Source organism: Stegastes partitus, unplaced genomic scaffold, assembly GCF_000690725.1.
Source record: "Stegastes partitus isolate 25-593 unplaced genomic scaffold, Stegastes_partitus-1.0.2 Scaffold292, whole genome shotgun sequence".
NCBI lineage: Eukaryota > Metazoa > Chordata > Actinopteri > Pomacentridae > Stegastes > Stegastes partitus.
Genome location: NW_007578023.1, coordinates 528,514 through 551,337, shown reverse-complemented (window position 1 = coordinate 551,337; position 22,824 = coordinate 528,514). Strand labels below are relative to the sequence as shown.

The window sequence follows — 22,824 nt, the reverse complement described above, 5'->3', positions numbered from 1 at the left end:
CAATGTTTTGGTTGGTAGACCATGTCAAAGTAACATTTACGTAATATTAGGACCCAAAGTGTCCCAACAGAGTGAGATATACTCCGATTTATATTTTCTTCCATGTGTCCGACTACACCGATGAATGATATGTAGTGATGGGTTGCTATGTGAAGGTGCACTAAATGAGACTTATCATAGGATTTACAAAAAACGATCACATTATTTGCTGTTTACATATTGTATGTAATGTTTACAGTAATGAGAACTTACCAGATAACATCAGTCTGTAACTAAATATTAAAATTATGAAAAACATTAATTGCAGCATCCTATGTTGTAAACTAAATCCAGCAGAGATTCTGGTAGCATCAAAAACAGCTTAAACTAAGTATCAAATTAAGTATTGTTTGTAATGTTCTCAGTTTGGCAGATTTACTATTGAAATCCTTCGACAGGTGGAGCTACTACGGTACTGTTCCCTACTGAGTGGCACACTCCTTTGTGTGGTCAGTTAAAATATTGCTTCACTTTTCGGGAAAAGTCTGATTTAAGATGGCATCAATAAAACCATCTGGATATCAGATCCTGCAGTGTTTTGTCAGTTATTTTGTTGGATCCAAAAGTCACACAAGCATTTAAATCCCAGCAGCATGAGTATATTTTTATATATTTTTACATGAGTAATGCTCCTTACATAATCTTCCTAAATTTTCTGTTTTTGTTTCTGGCTCACTTTTGATTTCGGGGTATCATGTTATGTTTTTTTTTTTTTTGCTTGTATTACATTTGTCTCACCCCTGTTTTCTTTTTTGTGACCCCTCCAGAGGTGACAGTGGTGTATCAGAACGGGTTGCCGGTGATCTCAGTCAGTTTGCCATCCAGGCGAGAGCGCTGTCAATTCACCCTAAAGCCTCTCAGTGACTGTGTGGGAGTTTTCCTGCAACAGCTCCAGGCAGAGGACAGAGGCATCGACCGGGTAGCCATCTACTCCATGGGTACGCTCACCAACACAAGAATATGCACTGTATCTGTTTGCCCTCAGAGCATTACACCTATACACGTCCCTACATGCTTTCAAGTGTTCTGTTCAAGTGTATTTTAAGGCTGTTAGGTGTTGAAGAGTTGGCTTTTTGCCAGAATTTAATATCACTGCATTCATCGTGAAATGATTTTTCAGGCCATGCTCTGCTCAAGGTTCATTATACAGGCACAACTTGTACTGAAAATCTTACTCTTCATGTGTAAGTGCTCTTGCTTTCACCTCTCACACTAATAACACTCCGGCAAGCCTGATTAAAGAGAGGTGAACTGTGTTGGAAGTGGGTACCCATCAGCGTTCCATCCTTCTTAATGCCTTCCTTCCCATTTGTCTTCCTCTCCAGATGGAGCAAGGGTTGCCTCCTCCACAGGTATAGACATCCTGCTGCTGGATGATTTTAAGCTCGTCATTAATGACACCACACACCTCGTGCGGCCACCAAGGAGAGGTGAGAACTGGCAATAAAAAAATGGCTGAGCCTGTGCTGTTTGCTCTGAGTCATTCCCTCACAGGGTCATAACCACTAAGAGGCAGTCATGGTTTTTATTTCCAGCATGCGGGTTGTATTAAAGTGAGTCTTGGCGATAAAACAATAGCGATGGGAACCAGCGGCAGGCACTTCATCCATAGCAATAAGGAGAGATTTGAAAGAATGTTTGATGGTTTCACTTAAATGCATTAGATGCAAACCGTCATTAAAGCTCTTAAAGAAAACATAAAGTTTGGTTTTATGAATGAACCTCAATAGTGCTTCTTCACTGGCTCCTACACAGCATGTCATACCTTGATAGTGGAGCCCATTTGCCCTTCACCATAGCTTTCATGCAGGTCTCTCGAGGTGCGCCAGTCTGCAGCCTCCTGGGCCTCTCCTCACCCTGGTTCATGCCTGCAGACTTTCCCTAGTGAAAGCTTTGGCTGGTTGCCCTTGCGAGACGGGCTTCACGGTCTAAAAACACCCCTGACTCTGTATCCCCCACCACATCCGCCAAAGTAATGCACTCCCAGTGGTCTGCTTAGAGGACTGACAGACTAGGGTTGGGTTGATGTGGACGTTTTGTCCTGGTCACCCTCGGTAGACTTGCTTTCTTTGTTTAAGGTGTATCAAGATTAAACAATTCCTTTATAATTGCTATTTTTTTTTAAATTTATGGGTAAGTGTATTTATAGGTGTGTGCGTTCATCAATAATATTATTATCTGTGTACCTTGATAAATGGGCTGAAGGGCTTAATTTAGAGTATGATGATTAAATTAAAATGAAATCTTTTTTTTCTCCTGTTTTTTTTTTTTTTTAAACTAGAATAAAAATGTGTCAATATAAACTGAAATAACCCAATTCATTGTGATTTTATTTTCAGCTGTATTATTCATTTGTGTGTCTTTCAGAGATGCTGCCCCATGAGGAGGCAGAGAGGTTGAATGATGTCAAGTTCCTGGTGCAGCAGCTCTACACCACGCTGCGCATCGAGGAGCACCAACTCAGCAAAGAACGTGAGCTGATTGGACGACTGGAGGACCTCAACTCTCAACTCCGCCCCCTAGAGAAGGTTTACTTCCCTTTTGACAATACTGAAAATTTTTGTTTTTTGCTTTTCGCAAGACCCTCAAATTGCCAAAAGTTTTTGGTTTTTTTTTTACTTAGTAAAACCAATGTGTTCTTGCAGTCAAATTATGCCCTTTCACATTTTTCCATGCAGGACAAGACCAGCTGTAGATGCTCAGAATATTTCAGCCCTGTCTGTATTTCTCCTATTTTATTGTGTCACTAGTGTAAAATATCAGGCATTTTTATTTAGCCTATAAAAAAAATTGCTGCACAGTTGAGCCATCCTGGATATGACTAAGTGGCTATCAAACCTTTGTTATCCCTGTAATGAGACAAAACGGTTTATCTTGTGATAATTAAGTCATAATCTGCAGACAGGAACAGTTGCATAATATTTTTGTGTGGAAAATCCATAATGTGATTTTTATTTTTTTTTCCTTGTTTTTTCGCTAGATTATTCTTAAATGATACCTTCTGGTGTTCTGCTTGTGAAGACAATGTCTGAGTGCTTTCTTTATACCTTCTGTACAGGTGAGGGAGGAGTTGAGTCGGAAGGCAGAGCGACGCACCACCCTGGTGCTGTGGGCTGGCATGGCCTACATGGCCACCCAGTTTGGCATCCTGGCCAGGCTGACCTGGTGGGAGTACTCCTGGGATATCATGGAGCCTGTCACCTACTTTATCACTTATGGCACTGCAATGGCCATGTATGCCTACTTTGTTCTTACACGTCAGGTAAGACAAACGCTACAGATATACTACAAATGTATATGTGCGTATAGTCACGTGTGAAGTCAAGTTTGAGGGTAAAAAGCATCTTCCGCTGCTGTTTTGGTCGCTTGATCGCCAAAAAGCTGATCAACATTAACTGTGATATTCAGTTAAGCCACCTATTGAAGAAAAAAAAAAGCTAACTCTGATTGGAGCTTCTCAAATGTGAGGATTCACAACTTTTCCCTGCAAACTCCCGGTGGGAGAAAATAAGTTACCTTGGACTCAATGAATCTGTGAACACACTGGTTTGTGTTGTCGGCACTTTTTTTTTAATGCCAAATAATGTGTGATACATTAGTCAAGGAAAGTGTTGTCCAAAATTATTCAGAAACTCTTTTAACAACCAGACAACAAAGCAAGACAGTAATGGGAAGTCATGGTATTTTCAAGGTTTCAAAAGTATGATCTTCTAACATTGTTGCCCTTCAGAATTGAATTCAGCGCTCATAAATTACCACAAATTTCCGACTCCAAGGACATGGAGTCCATTTGATGTGGAATTTTCTCAGCTGTGTGATTTGGCCCCAGGACTGGAAAGCAGAACATGGAGGATATCTGATAAACTGGTTCCTCTTTCAAAGTGCTCTATCTGTGTCTCCCCATAACCTGCAGGAGTATGTTTATCCCGACGCTAGAGACAGGCAGTATCTGCTGTTCTTCCACAAGGGGGTGAAAAGGACACGCTTCGACATTGAGAAGTACAACAAGCTGAAGGATGATATTGCTGAGGTACAGTTGCTTGGTGAAAGCTGGCTGTTTTGTGATGTAAAATGAGAACTGCAGCCAGGCACAGGGGATTCACAATTTTTTTTTTTTTTTCAGTTCAATACTTGGATTTGTAACAGCTGCACCATTCCACACATACTTTCGTCTCATGTTTTCCATCCAACGTTCCCTCCCTCCCCTTTCTCCCTCTCTCTCTCCCTGTCCACCCTCTCCAGGTGGAGTTGGATCTGAAGCGTCTACGGGACCCACTCCAGCTCCAGCTCCCAGTTCAGCAACTCACCGCCAGTAAAAATTGATGGGTAGAGTGACTCCCTCCTCCGTCAGCTCCTGCAACCCCCTTTCCCCTTTTCCCTCCTGCTGTCCGACACCCCTCTCTCTCTCCTTTTACCCCCCCGACTTTCCTCAGACTCCGCCCTCCTCCTCTCCCTCCCACTCCCAATAATCCCATCCCTTTATTGACTGTGGGAGTTAGTTTTTTCTCCTTTTTTTGTTTCTGTTTTTGTTTTTATTTTCCTGACTGAAATCTCCAGTTGGAATTGCAAGTGAAAACCGGCTAAAAGATGACAAAAAAGAAAAAAAAAAACAAGGATGGTGAGAAACCTGGGAACTGAAAAACCTCTCACAGCCGAAGGATGTTGAGGACGATGAAAAAGGAAGATGATGATGAGTTGAAATGGGCACCGTGGACGTGCCTCAAATCTTCAGAGGGACAGCCTGCAGGTAACTCCAGGGGTGAAATGATCCCACCTCTAGACACTCCAGGACAGGGAACACGCAGAGGGGCAGCCATTGTTGAGTGTGCATGTGTGCGGGACTTTTAGGCTACACTGGGACACCGACCCTGGCCACTCTGCAGGTCGACACAGCGCTGTAGCCCCGCTTCCTCTAGCAGCCGAACTGTCAACACACACACACCTTCTCTTGGTCGGTGCAGGCTCCGGGGGACAAGTTTACAAGGAAGTTCTGACTGCAGTCGCACCTTCAGGGAGACCTTCGTTTTCCTGTGGCTGAATTCTGCTGCCTCTCCCTCTCTGAGCCACGCCTCCTCCAGGTGACAGACAGCTGTCCTTCCCAGTGTGACCTTTGTCAGGAGCCCATCTCCACTCACAGGATGCAGGAATGACGACGCCTCATTTCCTCGTCCTGTTGATGTCCTGTAGCTGCCCGGCCTGCGCAAGTATGAAAGTACTACCGACAACAACATCACTGTGTGTTCTTTTATTCCAAAAAAAATATTTTGGCACTTTTTATTTTGAAAGCCATAGTATATTTGTTATGAAAAAATATAAATATATATGTATACAATCAAATAAACCGATGACCAGAGGCTAGTTTCTTTCAGTGGGGGGAGGAGCTCTCTTACAAACGTCATTTCTCGAGAAACTCATTTACATCCTCTGCAGATCTCCTGCCATAAAAAACCGCCCGCTGCACACACTTTCTCGCAAAGAGCAGTACTCTGTATGCATTTAATACCTTGAAGTCTTCGTGACAAATGCACACAATATATTTAACAGTAACTACGCTCCGATTGGATGTAAGGCTCCTGTGCATGGCCACCAAAGCCGGGGGATGGGGGGGAGACGGAAACAATGTTGAAACTAAATCAGGGTGAAAATGGCTTTGATTGGAACTGACTGCTTTTGAGCATCACAGAATATCAACGCGAATAACGCTGGCTTGACCTCTATAATCATCTCACGAATGCGAAGATTGCTGCAGAAACATAATGACAGGGTTCAAATATTTAGTGACCATTGCCTCAGACAAAGCCACAGGCATGTTATATATTTGATCAGCTGAATGACTTTTTAAATAACGGACCAGAGCGTTAGCAAATTGCCTGCAGCTCAGTATCGCTTTTCTGAATATCATGTTTTTTTTACCTTTCCAACTGAGGTTTCCAAGTGAAAACGGTATTAATAAGTCAAAGGCTACATCTAACAAAAAAAAAAAAAGGTGTCATGGCATTGAGGTCGTAGAGGTTTTTTTTCATCCTGAAATTAAGCCAGAGTTTTCTCCTCCCACTGCTGCTGTAACGCCCCTTCCCCCCTGCTCCCTCGATGGCAAGGCAGGGTAGACTGCATGCTGTGGTATGCCCTCAGTAGAAATTTGTGAATGTGTAGGAGCATTATTGCAATTTTGTACTTAAATTGGACACTTTTCTTTGCCACATCTAGCTGAAGTCTCATCCACATCGAGCTCAAGTCTCACCTCCTCCTCCTCCTCTTTAAATCAAATGTTATAGAAGCCATATATTTGTGTTCTTTTTCATCTTTTTTGTTGTTGTTGTTTTTTTTTAAAAATTGTTTTTGGGATGGTCACCAAATAAACCTTTATCAGCTTTACATAGTTTTCTGTTCAGGGTGAGGATTGGCGGCCCTCTCTCCGGTCCCATTTATCTCTCTGAAGAAGTTCTCGAAATCCAGTTTTTTTCGCTCTGAACTGCTGTAGATCACCTCTGCAGAGGGGAAGCACAATGACATTGACGTCCCCCGCGCACACAGTAGACTCCAGTTCATCATGTGCTCGTGTGCGAACAGCTGGCTGAATCCTGCTGAGGAGATCATTGTGTTTAACTGCAGATTTTATATTAAAATGCATGATTTTCGAACAAATCAAAAGTTAGCCATGCAGATCTCGAGTCAGGATTTGGTTTAAATCTGTTAGTGTGTGTGTGTGTTGTCCTGTGTGCACGTGTGTGTGTGCGCGTGTGTGTGTGTGTGTTATCTCCAAGGAAAATGGTGCCTTTTGGATCATTATTGATTAACTCTATAGACAATGTAGCAAATTTGGTAACGATGAGAGGTGATTAGAAGAGACGGTTGGCCTTGTTTGGAACAAGGCCATCATATGAAGGATGGTTAAATTTGAATGTTTAGAAGTGGAAATCAATTTTACTGTGTGCCATGAATGTTTGTTGAATCTGTGTGCTGGGGGGGCAAAGTGCAGATCATCGTATTCATGAATCCTTTGCTAATAATTGTTGTTCGTCATAGGTGCAACAATCAGTTCTGCCCTCATCCCGCCTCATAGCCGTCATTCAGCTTTAAATTCAGTTTTTCTGAATAGACCAGTTCACACACACACACACACGCACACACACGAAGAGAAAACGGTGTTTCCTTGGAGATGTACTGTGGAAGGTGATCGAGTTCAGGCCTCTGTTTGCAGTCCAGTCCTCCCCTCTGCTGTTTCTACACTTCTCTCCATCATCACCTCTTTCATTCTGTCACACCATCCACCGTTTATTGCCTTTGGGTTTGTTTTTGTTTTTGTTTTCTTCTTGTTTATTTTTTAAAAACAAAAATATATCAAATATAGGGAAACTTTATTCTAAAAAGAGGGTGTTGCATGAATGTATGTTTACATGGGAAATTATGTAAAAATAAAAAAAAATAAAAATAAAAAGATTTATCAAAAATAACTGCAAAGATAATTTAAGAACGTTGTTTGTAGAGATTCCTAGTTATAAAGGGCAGTGGACAGGGCTGCGTCTTTAGAATCTGCCCTGCCAAATCTGATTTAAATCCCAGCCAACCAAATGCTCAAACCTCGCTCCCATCTTCACCTTATTTACTCCCATAATCCTCTCCCTTAGCGTCCATTCATACTCCCCAATAAATGGAAAAACACCCTCCATCCACAGTGCACCTATAAAAGAGGCTTTACAACCTCGTGTCCTGGATTTGAGTCCAGGGGAAAAGTGTCAGGTGCACTCTTTTAGCATATCGGGGAACACCTCCAGTTCTTGTCCCCCCCCCCCTCTCTTGTCTTTTTCCATCGACCCTCAGCCTTTTTTCTCCAAAGACGCATTATTATTATTATTCTATATTTTGAATGTGTGTTTAAGTTTTGAATATCTTCTTTGCGTGCACTTAAAATACGACATGTTTCAAATGCCTAAAGAGTGAAGCAGAACATAGGATTGAACTGATCTCGTACTTCATTCTGACCTCTTGTTTTGTTTTTCTTGTCTTTTTTTTTTCTTCTTCTTTTCTTTTCTTCTGTTGACATATGATGCTGTAATGTTGGCAAAAAAAAAAGAAAAATGTAAAATCCTGTATCATTTATGAAATATGTATAAAAGAGAAATGTAATTCAATTATCAATAAAATCCTTATCCAGTTTTTGGAGCCGGTGGTGCGGTTGAAGTTTTTTTTTTTTTTTGCTGTTTGCTCTGCTGGTGAAAGCGACGTGATTTATGTGTCACACTGCAGATGTTTACAAGGAGCAGCTTTTCAAGGTCTCGACCTCCTGCGACTCTCCTTGGCCTCCAGTTCTTCCTGTACAGGACATCCTATGAGATAGAGCGATGAATCATTACGTGGCGATAGTCTGTTGAGACTAAATGTAAGTTTAAAACTATGTTTAACTGTTTAAGTAACCTGGAAAAAAAAGCTTATCAGTGGCTCTGTGGTTATACTAGAACACAGCGGTGCGAAATGTCAGTGCTAACAAGTGCATGTTGAAGAGGCATAATCTTTGTCATATGTACCTTTTTTTTTTTTTTTTTTTAATCACATCCAACTTCTTGTTAATTTGCAAAGAATGCCGAGGCAGAACGGGATGTCTTTAATCCTGCAAAATCCCAGAAATTTCAACCTGATGAGAAATGAAAAGTAAAGGGGGTCACTAGTGTTATGGCAACTGATCCTCAGAGAAAAGTCAATGTGTGTTCTAAATTTCATTACACCTCCATTCAGGAGTTGTTGAGTCATTTCATTAAGGTCCAAAAGGTCAACGGCAGCCGCAGGATCAAAAATGTGATTAGGTTTCAATGTCAAGGGGCCATGAATGTCTGAACATAATCCATCCAATTGTTGGTGTATTACAGTCTGGAGCTGCTGGTGGATCAGCATTGCCATCTCTATGACATTATTGTGTTAAAAAAACAAACCTGCCAATATCTTTTAACATATTGCAAAACATTATACAACAATCAAGTAAATAAGAGCACAAGTGTCAACCTATGTAAAATCCATCCATCCATCATCTATTCACCGCTTAATCCTCACTAGGGTCGCGGGGGGGCTGGAGCCTAACCCAGCTGACTTAGGGTGAAGGCAGGGGACACCCTGGACAGGTCACCAGTCTATCACAGGGCTCCTATGTAAAGTTGTAAATATAAGTTGATTGTGTACTTAAAATTCAAACTTTGAAAACTAAACCAGAAAGGAATTAAACGGAAAATGGAGATAATAAAGATACATAATAAGCACTATAAGGTTATGCAGCAGTATAATGAAGTGCTAATTCAGATTGCCTGAGGTGTACAGACTCACAACCAGGAGGGCTAACAATGTCTTATTTCCAAATGTAATCACAACTGTTCTGACTCTTTACTGCTGAATACCTTGTGGATGAATGTCTCTAATGTTTTAATTACAAATAGAAAACAAAAATTACAAGATTCTGGTTCATCCCTGTAGCTTTTAATTATAAAGGGGTCAAGCTTAAGACATCTTCTGTCCTGTTCTGGTGAACTAATGAGGCGCAGTAGATGAGGACACATTCTCTCTGCTGGCACAGTGTGTCCTCACCAAGGGTCTCCTCCACACTAAATCCTGAGAGTGCAATCCCTGCTCCCTCTCCTTGAAGGGAAAGATGCTTCAGCACGACACAAAGCAGATTAAGCAGATTGGCTAACGCTGCTCGAGATTAGATCACTGCTCATATTTCCACATGCTTTAAATCAAGACGTATGGGAAAGAAAAGATAAACTTATTAAAGCATCATAAGCCACAGTCACACTTTTTCTTAATAAGAAAAAAAAAGCTGTGCAAGGTATTTTTAAAGGCACGTGTGTGGGGATGGAGGGAGGAGAGTAAGAAGACCTGACTATCTGAAACAATGGGAGGATGGTCGCGTCACTGAGCAGGTTCAAGGTGACAAAGGGACATGATAATGTGACACAGATAACAGGCGCCTATTAAAAACAGACCTCCCTTAAGGATGAACCAGAGAAGTGACACACATATACACACTCGAGTTTGAGATCGGTTTAATCTTTCATCCAGAACACATGATGATTTTTTTGGTAATTACCAATCTGCTGCAGCAAGCTCAGGCGGTCGCAGTTGTAGGTGAGTAGAGAATTTATAATGTTTACATGCAAAACAGATGAAGAGTTCATTTGAAAAAACAGATAGCTCCATCTTCACAATCCTTCAAAAAAATCCCTCTTTCCATCATTTACCTGAGACAATATCAGTCAAACTTAAGTAATATCTGTTTTTTCATGTCATTTCTACTGAGTCAAATGCACTCAACTTCAGTTTGATTGATGTTATCTCAAGCAAACAATGAAAAAAAAAACATTTTCTGAAAATCTACAAAAATTGAGTTATCTGTTTTTGCAAATGAACTCTCAGGTGAAGATACGGAGTTTGTGTTTTGCTCTGTTTTTGTTTCTACTTTAGATTTAATGCTAAGGCTGCCAACAAATCTATGCAAAGACCAATAACAACACTGTTTTAGTCCATCTCCCACTATTTTAGACTTCCCTACCCTATTTTGCTGCACTCACTCCATGTCTATTTATTTCTACGGAAAATGTCAGTCCTTAAAAATGGGTCACAAATATATTTCCATAAATAAAAAGCTTAATCATCTGTCAGCACATGTTACTCAAACCAGGGTAAAAAATTGCATTTCTAGGGAACTATTTTCAGCAGTGGATCATTTGCTGAGTGTGTAGCAGTAGATGTGGGATTGACCCAAAACAAGCTACAGAATGAAAAAAACATGTCACCCAGTGGAACTGAGGGGCTCAGTGATGGGTTTTGGACAATACAGGAAGGTCTGAGGCACAGAGCAGTAAAATACGTCAGGTGTTGGCCATACAAGGAGTGCAGGTGTTAGTAGGAATAGGTCACTGTTGGTGTTTTTTTATGTTTTTTTTTCCACAGGATTTGTTGATGATACGAAAATACAATATCAGACTCAGGTCAGGCGTGGCTCCATGATCCCTTAATAGCCACATTAAGTTATTCACGCCCCATCTGGAAGATTTAACGCTCCCATTAGCATACACCCACATGAGTCAGCTATGTCCTCTGCCCCTTCTGTGCTGCTGGAGCTGCAGCACAGTTGGTCAGTCGTACATCTCTAAAAATGGTCGTTAATTCTGTCGGGCTGGGGATTGATCCCTCCACTTTCATCGGAGCGGCACAGTGACAAGACAGACTGCTCATCAGTGGATGGAGGGAGAGAATGATGTGCACGTGACAAAATTAGTTAAGTCACAAACAAATGTTTGTTCGCAGCTTCTAGGAACTGTAACACAGTCAGTGAATTTTAATTAACATCATTTGTAGTGTGTGTTTGTTGCCTTTACGTGTTTACTTCTGAAAACAAATGTGAGAAAAGGTTGGTCAACCTTGGCCTTCGTTAGATGTCACACTTTTAGTTGAAGGTGCGGGAAGCCGTAAACAGATATTTAATGTTGTGCCATTCAACTAAATAGAAAGCCTGGAGAGCTGGTTATAGCAGCAGTTACTGCTTCAGTGGAGGGTTATGTGCTGGTTGTCAGCTGTCATGTTTCCTGGCTCTGACCTGTCACCGGAGATGCTTAACTGCTTGAACTGATCGGCCTCCTGCTGGGTCTCAGTTATTACCACTTGCACTCATTCTTGCCCACACTACCCGCTCCCTCTCATTGTGTCCTTTTGTTTTACATCTGCCTCTTAATTACACTGTTGAGGGGGCATGAAGAAGGAAGAGCCTATTGATTGTTGAGCTGCACTTTGTTTACTCTGACCGTTCAGTTGTTCTCCTGATTCTGCACAACCAGCTCCAGAGAAAGGAGTTGCCACTGACAGAACTCATTGGATAAAGAGCCCTTTGTGGACAGCTTGTTGGCTCTTAGTTCAATTAGAGTTGACTGAGTGTTACAGTTTATCTTGACAATCCAAAGGTTTCCTTCATGGTTGCAAGTGGGCAAGTAACCAGTACACAGAAAGCAATCGACAACACAGTACTTGTCTATGGACTGAGCAGACGTTTGATCAGTTTCCAGAATAACTAATGGAATTGATTTCTTCAAGACTACAAAAACATATATATTTTCACATTTTGTTTATCTATGGTTGTGGTTTCTGAGGTTTCTCTTTCTATTTGTCTTCATATGTGGCTCTCTGTGCTCACAGCATTGGAAAATTGCTATTTAAAAAGCAGCCAGAGGCCAAACTGTGAGAGGTTTTCATCAAAATTACTGAAGAATGAAAACTATTACTGGTGAGGTCTACGGATTATTCAGAGAAAAACGTGTCAGGACCCTGTTTTTAATTTTTGAGGGCCATTTTCTGTCTATCTTAGAGATAAATGTAATGTGAAAAGACAGAAATGAGGAAGGGCTTCCAACAAAGTGCCCGTCTGGACCTGAACAGGAATGTTGCCGCTATTGAATTTCTCTTTTAAAGGTAATTTCTCAGTTCAGTGCTGTGAGAACCAGGTATAAAATTAATTTCGCCTCTATTATGTTGATGCAGAGGCAGAAATCTCACAGGCAAACACCTGAAAAGCTGGGATAATACAAGAAAAAAAAAACTGACAATAAACAAACTCTGCTTGGCTGTACTAGAGGAAAGTAAACAAATATGCTTTCTTGTCATAATTTCAACAAACATTTCCTTTGACAATAACAAATCCACTGTATCAAATGCTACGTTAGAGGTAGAAGTCATTCAAAGGCATTCATAACTTTATTTGGAGTTGTGCTTTTAAAAATTATTAATATTTATATCATAGTAAGAGGTATCTTTAATAATCTTCCTCCTGTGCATATAAATAGTGATGACAAAAAAGGAACACTCGATGTATTATAGCTCAGTCCAACAGTACCTTTAACTATTACACAGTCGTACACATATAGTTAAATGTAATAGATTGTACAGGTGTATCTAATAAAGTGGGAATAGCAGAGAATCCCACAACCTCACCAACCTAAAGCAACGGATCATTTGCTTTATTTGTACAGTCTTAATATGAAAACTAACTATGACTGGAGCTGTGAAATAAATGCAGTGAAGTAAAAAGTCTAATATTTTTAACATATAAAGTAGCACGAAATGACATACCCAAGTAAAGTGCTGCAAAAGTATATATTTGAGTAAATAATTATACTTTCCACCACTGACTTTACATAGCCTTCCTCCCTGACTCATCCTTACAATCATAAAACACATATTTATCATGTTAATCTTCCCTCCAATCATGTGCAGCTAAGTCTTCCCCACTGTCCCACCTCCCCATCCTCCCCCACTCCTCAGCCCTGGATCCGTGCTCTGCCTACATCAGCTTGAATGAACCCTGGAGGAACACAGACTACCACGTCAACCGGTCGTCGGGCGTGCCACTGTGCGACAGCCACGTGTCTGGTGAATGGTATCGCTTCACTGGCATGGCTGGGGACGCCATGCCCACCTTCTGCATCTCCGAGAATCACTGTGGCACGCATGCCCCCATTTGGCTCAACGGCAGCCACCCCCGGCTCCACGAGGGCATCGTCTCCCTGCCCGTCTGTGCCAGCTTCAATGACAACTGCTGCCAGTGGAACGCCAGCGTGGATGTGAAGGCCTGTCCTGGAGGATACTTCGTCTACCGCCTGCCCAGACCTTCAGTCTGCTTCCATGTTTATTGTGGCCGTGAGTGAGCACGTCAGATGTGTGCAAAGCCAGATTTCATTTATCAGTTACTTTTCATTTGCATGATTTTGTGTGTGTTGCACAGATTTCTATGACATCTGTGACGAGGTGGATTGTACAGGTCCCCAGTGCCCAGAATCTGACTGTCGCTGTGCGCCTGGAACTGTCCTGGGACCAGACAGACAAACATGTCTAGGTGAGACAGGCAGGAGACGAGGAGGAGGAGGAGGAGGAGAGGGGCCAGATAAGTTGTGCAACAGATAAGCAGGAAAACCTGGAAGACGGATAGGCAGGAAACGGCCTGTGATGAACAAAAACAAGAAAAATCAATCAGACTGGATTTGCAGTGTGTTCTCTGAACTGTTTTGATATAGACACTCATATTTCTGAGTAATCAGTTCCTACATTACTCAAATATCCATGTTTACTCAACTTAGTAGGATATTCACAATATGGGGCACAACTAGCATAATAAGTTGTGCGTTTCCTCATCATGAGAATTCAGAAATGTTTATAATAGTGTCATAGTCCTAAGAGACATGTGACTTGGTTCACATTCATTCGTGCTGAGAGGGGTAAACTGAAGTTTAATTTTGTTTTGTCAAATATAATAAAGATGCAGCTCAGCCTCTAGCTGTATGCGGCATATAGGTGTAGGTATGAAATATGTAAATATAGCTTACAGTGTAGCTTATCTGGAGCGTTCACCTTCATTTAGAAATCGTTATAAGGCGATGAATTATTTTCCTACTATCTTGGCAGCTCTGTTGCTCACACAACTCTTTTCTTGTACAGTATTTTCCAGTGGTTTTTGACTCAGGCATATCCCCACAATTGTTCAACTGTGAAACCACTGCTTAAATATTTCAATTATTTATTCATTACTTGTAACTGCTTCTGTCATTTATCCGTAACCTTCAGCCAGCTTTCAATGTCTCTGATCGTCTAATAAATAATTTTCATTGTTTAGTTGTTATAACTGCCTCCATGTGTGCATATAATTTCAGTTTTATTTAAAATCTTTGGACACTTTCCCAAACGTCTTCTGAAGCACCTCCTGAAGTACAAGCACCCTGAGTGGGAATCCCTGCTCGGCCATCCCAGCGTCTTTATTTAGTTTCCATGACCTGAGAACTGTAAATACGGCTTATTCAAATATTGCATTTCCAAACCAAAAGACTTATTACGAGAGATAGATCATAAAATATGGATGGATGCAAAGCTGAATGAAGGAAGCGCTAATAGAGACAGAAAGATTGAAGAAATATTTGCTGACTCCACTCCAGGTGAATGTGTGTGTGTCTGTTTGTGTACTAAACTAGCACCTAATGATGGGTGACAGGGATGCAAGGGGGAACCTTGCCAACCTGCAAACTGCCATTACCTCATTATTCACCCATCAACCACATCTGCATTTCCCTGTCTCAGAAATGACTTCTTCATTATCTTTCCTTACTCTCCTGCACCCTCACTCCAGTCCCCCTCCCCTTTTTCATTTCATCCATCACTATTGCTTTACCAGTCCTCTCAGTATTACAAAGTCAGTTTTAAAGTCCTTTAAAGTCGATTTATCTTTCTCTTCCCTGAAGCACTAAGTGAATTGCCTTGAGGTCATACGCTCCACCCATCTGGTACTCAGTCGATTAAAGTTAGAATCATCTGATAGTAATTTCTGACCTGGTGTGGTGTGTGTGTGTGTGTGTGTGTGTGTGTTTAGATGTGAATGAATGTGATAAGGCCAACGGTGGCTGTGCGGAGCTGTGCGTGAACACCAAAGGATCCAGGCGTTGTGAGTGCGGCCGAGGCCGTGTGCTGGATGAGGACGGGCTCAACTGCAAAGGTACATGCACGCATTTATATGACACACCAGTCTGTGCTGTAAAGGGATGACCAAACCAGAAACCCACACAGTGTTTCGAATACTTCTTTTTGCTGTGTTGCCTCATGCAGAGATAGCAGGCTGTCACGTCAACAATGGAGGCTGCAGCCATGCCTGCTCCTTGCTGCCGGACTCCTATCACTGCCACTGTCCTCGAGGGCTGGAGCTGGGAGACGATAAACGCACGTGTCAGGGTGTGTATGTGTGTGTGAGAAGAAGGCGGATACTGTCGTTAGATAATCAATCAGACAGTGAGGGAGGCTGACACGATGGTGCATGCTTGCATTTATCTCAGAAGAGTAGAGATTTGAGGAAAAATGCCTTTCTTCAGGGCATAACTGATATGCTTTTAACATTTCAGTGTCTGGCTTTTTTAAAATTTATTTATTTTTTATCATTGAGCATCCATCATCATATCATCAGTGGCCTTTTCTGTGTACCTTTATTTGACAAACAAGACATATGTTATTTTTTAGTGAATTTGTGTCATCTTTTTGACTTTTTTTTTGAGAGAACACTCCAATGAATGATTGTTTTCAGCACGGCTTAATATCCAGGTTTAATTATTGGTAATTACATTCTTTATAATCAGTCACTCATTTAGTTGATAACATTTCAGAAAAGAGTAAAAAAGTGCATTTTGGAATTTCTCAAACTTGAATATCATGTTTTAAGATGTCTTGCTTGGCCTCACCAACAAACTTCAGTTTATTATTACATAAAGCAAAAAACAAGCTACTGTTCATAAAAGAACCAGCAAATGTCTAGTTTGGAAATTACTTTAATAATCAATCTAAGAACATTTTTGCCATTTAATTTTGTTTCAATGGGATCAATTGAACAACTTATGATTTCATCTCTTTTTAAAATTTCAATCATGTCAAACTTTGAAAAGCAGCAAACTATCACAAGTCAGAAGTTGGAGTCTGTAAATATTGGTGTTTTTGTTCAAATAGAAATCAGCAATTGAGCGTTAATTAATCAATACTGTACAGCTACTACTGCTGGAAAGTCAGAAATGGTTTAAATGTACAGTGGCTTTAAAAAAGACAGTACTTGAAAACATAAAAGGCCCTCTAGGTCTCCTGAATCCTTATATTGATTCAGTATTGAAAGTTCAGGCTAATGGACTGATCAGATATAATCTCTGGAAAAAAAAAATACAATCCAGATCATCCTTTGCTGTCACAGTCTCTTAGTTTTACTGTCTTCTATGTCATTAGACTACAAGCATGCTGCGATGTATGTTTTCAGGAAATCACATTGAGGGCTGACTTTTAAGCTGCTTTTTGTTGCTTTGTCACAATTTGTGTTATTTTGTGGTACAGTGAGAATACAGTATGTCATATCCTCCGTGCATCTCCCTGCAGTGCCGGTCCAGTGTGATCCCAGCTCTATCACAGTGTCAGTTCCTAAGGATCTCGTAGGAGGACTGGAGCTCTCTCTGTCCAACTCATCTTGCCGTGGCGTCTCCAATGGCACACACATCAACCTCAGCTTCAGCCTCAAGACCTGCGGCACAGTGGTGGAGGTCAGAGGATCTGGGATGACAGTTTTTGACTGCATGTCTGCAGGGTGTAGAGTGTCAAGTTAGTGCTTGGAAAGTTGTATGTAATATATTAAAAGAGCTGCACACTTGAATGTGGGCTGACTGAGGTTGTCACAAACCGAAAAAGCCATTAAAGTTACGCAAATGTTCACTCGCAGGTGACAGATAACAAGATTGTGGGGACCAACCTGGTGACAGGTCTTCCCAGGAGCAGCCCAGGCAGTAGCAGAGACTTAATAGTCCGAACCAGCAGGTTAGTGCTCCCAGTCACCTGTGAATTCCCCAGAGAATACCAAGTGTCAGACGGATACCAGGCAAGTCTGCGCAGCTCAGCCTTGGAACTGGCAGGCCACAGTGAGGGCGTCTTCCGGTTCTCCCTGGAGCTCTTCAAGAACTCTGAGTTCTCTGAGTCGTATGGTGCTCCGCCTCAGCTCCGCCTGCACGACTCCCTGTTCTTCGGGGTGGAGCCAAAGGAGAGAGTGGAGGGACTCTCTGCTCTGGTGGAGAGCTGCTTCGCAACACCAGGCCCCAGAGCTGACCAGGCCCTCAAGTATTTCCTCATCAAAGATGGGTGAATAGCTTTGACATTTTCAGTGTCACATCTTGTGCTACATGACATGTTGAACTCAGTGTAAAGGGATTAGATGAACCAGAAAAGGGCATTTCTGAGACAGTGTATCCATTACATTTTTTAATGAACATGTATCTGTTCTGCCACCCTCTATTGGCCAAAGATATAATTCAATAAGCTACAGTCAATTCATGATTAGGTTTACATTTGCAGGATGATCTCAATGTGCTATGCACAGAGAGAAAAGTTTTGTAGTTTCTCAACCAACAGATTTTTTATAGTAAGTGTACAATGTCATCAAATGTGGCAAAAATAAAAAATACAAACAATATTGTCAATATTAAGATTCAGCACAACACAGATAATTATTGTGTATCTAGCCATGCAAAAAGGTTTTATTTGCACAATTAAACAATAAATAAATATATATATCTGTCTCAGGTATTAAGGCTATCACCCCATCATCACTGATGACAATTGCAGTTTGACTTTTTGTACTATCAGCACAAAAATCTCATCTACCCATACTGTACTGAGATGTAACTCAGTGACAGACATTGTAAAACTGGGACAAATAAAAATGAAATTGCCTGGTGCTGCGCATGCATAGATAGATACCACTAAAAAATAAGTAACAGCATTTTTTGTAGTTAGGGGGAACTGACCGTTGAAAATGCGACGCTCACGCAGGGATTGAAAACCGCTGGCTTCTGTCTTTTCAAAACTGTCTTGTTAATACCAGAAATGCATTTGCTTCTGCAACTGTAATAGTTATTATAATAAATGTCAGCAGCATCAGACCCAGTTACTGTGGTGCACAAAAGCCTTAGCGTCGACTACTTGACAGTTATAGGACAGGAAATCTCCAGTCATTCAAAGAAATGTCAAATGAAAAATGCCACTGGCTTAGTACTCTTATTTATGTGGAAAGAAAACAAGAACGCTTATGGTATAAAAACAGAAACAGCCTTATTGTCTATGGAACATTCACTTTTGGCTAACCATTTCTTCAATGAAATCCACTGAGTTTTCTTCCTGCTGCTCTGCAGACACCAATGGAGCAGCACTATAATCTATTTTCACGATTTCCCATTAAATATATAGCAGTGCTTCAGGACCTTGGGGCGGCTCACCTTGATGAAGTGGCTTGTTAGAAATATATATGGATCACTGAATACCGTGTTAAGATAGCAACTGAATGTATGACTGTGTTGTCTCTCTTCGGCTTCCCACGCAGATGCATCTCAGATGAAACAGTGACACAGTACTCGTCAAAGGACCAGCTCTCTAAGCACTACCAGGTCCCTGTCTTCAAGTTCATTGGCAAGGAGAACCGAGTGAGTCAAAGAAGCATGCTGGGTGCCAGCTGGCGAATGCATGTGGGCTTATGTGTGTGTAGCACTACATTGCAAGGACTGTTTTCATAGATTAAAGAAAAAGCACTTTGCTTACCACACTGATGCTTCTACCGAATCTCAAAACAAGCTTCGCCTCTTCTGTTTACAGCAAGTGTTCCTCCACTGCCAGGTGTTGGTATGTGGAGCAGGAGACTCCCGCTGTGCTCAGCATTGTCGGGGACGCGTCCGGAGGGAGGTTCAGACGGATGAACCTCAGGAGCAGCACACACTGAGCGCAGGCCCCATCTTCATCATGCCTTAATTATGATACTAACATAAAGCCATCAGCACAAACACCCATAAATGGGCTATGAGAACATGACACCAGTACAGGCCAGGATCACAAAAATTGCATTTGCATTTAGATTAAAGACGATCATTTCATTTTATTTGGTGTAATACTAAATAAATGTATGCACACACACACAGCTGTCCATTGCACTGTCCCATATACATCTATACATGCAAATGCGCATTATTCTCTCCCCCCCCCCAGTTTCAGCGTTACTCACATCGCAGGAAATAACTTGAATTCTGCCACTTTTCCTCGCAGCACAATTTACTGACATTAAAGTGAATGACATTTCAATTAGAAGCCATTCGGAGGGTCCACAGTTCATCTCTTACAACCACAGCGTGATGGATGTTTTTTGAGGTCACACATTCAGGCATTTCTCAGGCTTGATTATGGCTGAGAGATTTAGTGGATTTATAAAAGTGGCCTATATTTATATTTCACACCATCACTGACTTGAGAAATACACATGGAACATCCATGGCTGCACTCTGACTCGTTTCACTTAGTAAAATCGATGGCTGAGGAGCATTTCACACATTACAGCAGGATGGGAAAAGAGACATCAGTAAGCTGTGCCTGGAAATTATGCACTTGCCTCATCTCTCTGACAATTAATCCAGAGTTAATCATGTCAGTTACACTGCAATTAGTCATGCATTTATTAATAAAAAATAACAAATAACTGGCAAATAACTTACATCAAACATTAACACAGTTGCTGTAATAGGCATCACATTTACATGACACTGACTTAAGGTCTTAGCAGACTAGCTTGACAAATTTAAGATAGCAGCACACAACAGACCATGTGCACCATGGTAATTATCTTGTGTCTTGTATCTGGAGGAAATTAATCCGACTACAATATCCTTCCCGTCTTATCAGCAGGCACTTTGTTTGGAGTCATCAAGTAATTTATGGTAATGGAGTCATAGAGGTCTAAAATTGACCTAAAATGAGGAGTATGGAGAGTGTAATATGCATGAGCAATTAATTAGGAATCTGAAAGTCATACTCTGACAAGTGAAATTTGTTAGTATTGCCTATGAATAAATCATAAGAAATCGTTCCCTATTTATGTCTTTTTTTGATTCTTTGGCTCTGAGTTTCGATAAGGCTCTCGTGACAAAAAGCCTTTAAATGCACTGTATAATATGTAGAAATGTCCATGATTTTGTGTTTTTTTTTTTTGTTTGTAAAAGTGTTCAGGAGTTGTCCATAGATTTTTTTTTTTTTTGTTTGTAAAAGTGTTCAGGAGTTGTCCATAGAATTCTGTGTCACAGTTCGTCCCTCTCCTCTCCCTCGCAGATACACGCTGCCCTCTGGCTGTTCATGTAAGGTCTACAGCCGAGAGTCCACACTGTGTTGTAGAGAGCGTCTGCCATCGATTCACAAGCTGATGAGAAAAGACAGAGAGAGAAGGGAGGCAGACGTTTTGTTTTTTTTTGATAACTCTCAAGTATGAAAGACAGTCCTGATGGTCACAGCCAACAACAGAGAAGAAGCAAATATCTCACCTTGCACTTTGGACACAAAGCCCAGGCTCTTCTTAAGGTCAGAGCAGATGCTATGCAGACACGTGCGAAACTTGGAATCGCAGTCGTACTTGCTCGTGCCACAAGTGTCATAACACGTATCCAGCTGGTTGCAGCACTTTGTCATTGCAGGGATGCCCAGGTCAAGCTGTCAAGAGAAAGAATCGTACTGTGTTAGTGCAATTTACTAATGGAGGACATTTCCAGCCAATATGGAAGTGATTAGCTCCATTATTTACACTTTATAATATTGCTCTGGGCTGTTGGTGCTATGAACAGGCCACCTACAGCAGCATTCACCTGGAATCCCATCAGAGAGGAGCTGCATCCATTGGGATCTGGGAGCTGGTAGCCGGGACGAGGTTGAGGAATTACTCCTAAGAACAAAAGAACAGTTCCATTTAAGTCCCTAACAAAAGAACACAAACTTCATTATCAACTAATGTCATAACATACTCTCAGTTAAGAATCTGCAGCATATCTCTGTTTCCAGGTGTGTTGTTTCACAGATAAGATGTGACTTCTGTTTGAGAACATCTGTATTGATTGCACAACTGTAGGGACATTTACCACCCGGACTGATAAACAAATGCATGCCTCAGGCTCGAGTGTGTTATCTTGGAAAAAGACATACGTAGCTGCTAAACCGACAACAGAAGAATGGATTAAATTTTATATTTGAAGTGTGCTAAGCAAACAAATACACAGAAGCGGATAAATATTGAATGTCGACAAACTAAAAACCTGCTGGGAATGTTTGGTTCAATGAAAACAGTTTAGCAACCAATGGCACCTCTGCTCAGGACTCTAAAGGATTTTTGAATATAAAGTATATAAAAACCATCCTTACCATATCTGCAGCGGTACTCACATATACCGTCGCGCCCCCCCACCAGCTCCACCATGGAGTCAAAGTATCCGTTCATGTTCTGGAAACTACTTCTAATCGAGTTGAAGCTCCAACTGTTATCATCTTCTTGTGCCAAGGGTCTACTCAGGGACTCATTTTTCTCGACCGGCTTGATCTCATTCGCCTCCTCCTCAGATGGAGGTTGCTCCTGGGTGACCGCTCCTTCTGTAAGAGTCTCCACAGCAGGGCTGTCTCCAGCAGGCCCATCACTGTCCGTGCCTGGATCTTTGCTTGTTGCACCATCTGCCACGGGAACATCCACATCAGGTTTGTCACCTGCCAGTTTATCAGCCGAGAGTATTTTAGCCAGTAGATTGTCACCAAAAAGGGAATCAGCAGCAGGTTCCTCAGTTGTAGGTGAATCACCGACTTCTGCTACACTTTCTTTAGCTGCATCTACAGAAGCAGCGTCGACAGCGGCATCAGTAGTAGCAGCAGCAGGGTCCACATCAGGGGCCTTCTCCTCCTGTGCTTCGGTCTGGTAGTGGCCTAATGTGGCACACATTCCTGAAGACGCACAGAGGAGGAGCAGGGCCACAGTCCGAAGCAGCATGGTGTTGAAGTGGCAGCAGTCCAAGCAGAGGTAGTTCTCCACAATGTGAGGTGCTGTTAAAAGGGTTTGAAGAACTCGGACAGAGAGGGACAAAAACACCCTCTGATCCCAGTGACTGTCAGCCAGACTTTGACCTCTGATTAGATTCTAGCAGACAGCAAGGCACTCTTTCGTGTCAGGGCAAAGGCCATCCAATATCAATCTAAAGGAAGGGTTTCATAATCGTAATAATCCTCTCAACCTCTGTGCTTCTTGAACACATTAAATTTCATTGTATCTTTGTACACAAAGTTATAAATGGATTTTTATTACTCAAATCACATGGAACTCGAGCCCAGAGGAAAACCTTATTTGTATTCACTTTAATGCTTGGCACATCTCATACTGCCATTTCCCCTCGCAACCTTTTTCCAGACATC

The 22,824-nt window shown here is 41.6% G+C and overlaps 3 protein-coding genes and 1 long non-coding RNA gene across 4 annotated transcripts; 2 read left to right on the top strand and 2 right to left on the bottom strand.

Moving 5' to 3' along the window:
* Positions 1 to 806: 806 nt before the first annotated feature.
* LOC103358147 (calcium uniporter protein, mitochondrial) lies at positions 807 to 8,202 on the top strand (the record flags this gene model as incomplete). Its single annotated transcript, XM_008282993.1, has 6 exons — positions 807 to 977; positions 1,365 to 1,469; positions 2,407 to 2,567; positions 3,098 to 3,301; positions 3,953 to 4,069; positions 4,282 to 8,202. Coding segments are annotated over 6 exons (839 nt in total), but the record flags the coding sequence as incomplete, so codon positions are not given.
* A 1,892-nt stretch (positions 8,203 to 10,094) lies between these two features.
* Positions 10,095 to 19,371, top strand: oit3 (oncoprotein induced transcript 3). Its single transcript, XM_008282992.1, has 9 exons — positions 10,095 to 10,152; positions 13,339 to 13,713; positions 13,799 to 13,909; positions 15,431 to 15,553; positions 15,664 to 15,786; positions 16,963 to 17,123; positions 17,300 to 17,712; positions 18,950 to 19,049; positions 19,219 to 19,371. Exons 1-9 carry the CDS (start codon positions 10,095 to 10,097, stop codon positions 19,369 to 19,371), a joined length of 1,617 nt encoding a protein of 538 aa, XP_008281214.1.
* LOC103358145 (uncharacterized) lies at positions 16,356 to 17,416 on the bottom strand. The gene is made up of 2 exons (XR_520236.1): positions 17,330 to 17,416; positions 16,356 to 17,160 (listed from the first exon to the last, which is right to left on the bottom strand). It is a non-coding gene; the product is annotated as an uncharacterized LOC103358145 (long non-coding RNA).
* A 1,313-nt stretch (positions 19,372 to 20,684) lies between the features above and the next one.
* LOC103358150 (group XIIB secretory phospholipase A2-like protein) lies at positions 20,685 to 22,405 on the bottom strand. The gene is made up of 4 exons (XM_008282996.1): positions 21,793 to 22,405; positions 21,231 to 21,319; positions 20,925 to 21,090; positions 20,685 to 20,803 (listed from the first exon to the last, which is right to left on the bottom strand). Exons 1-4 carry the CDS (start codon positions 22,403 to 22,405, stop codon positions 20,685 to 20,687), a joined length of 987 nt encoding a protein of 328 aa, XP_008281218.1.
* Positions 22,406 to 22,824: the final 419 nt, after the last annotated feature.

Excerpts from the sequence above, each read along its gene's own strand:
- oit3 (XM_008282992.1), top strand. The coding sequence starts at position 10,095 with ATGATTTTTTTGGTAATTACCAATCTGCTGCAGCAAGCTCAGGCGGTC. Across the intron at positions 13,714-13,798 it reads CTTCCATGTTTATTGTGGCC|ATTTCTATGACATCTGTGAC; the intron begins GTGAGTGAGCAC and ends TGTGTTGCACAG. Across the intron at positions 13,910-15,430 it reads AGACAGACAAACATGTCTAG|ATGTGAATGAATGTGATAAG; the intron begins GTGAGACAGGCA and ends GTGTGTGTTTAG.
- LOC103358150 (XM_008282996.1), bottom strand. The coding sequence starts at position 22,405 with ATGCTGCTTCGGACTGTGGCCCTGCTCCTCCTCTGTGCGTCTTCAGGA. Across the intron at positions 21,091-21,230 it reads GATTCCAGGTGAATGCTGCT|CTTGACCTGGGCATCCCTGC; the intron begins GTAGGTGGCCTG and ends TTCTCTTGACAG. Across the intron at positions 20,804-20,924 it reads CTTTGTGTCCAAAGTGCAAG|CTTGTGAATCGATGGCAGAC; the intron begins GTGAGATATTTG and ends TTTTCTCATCAG.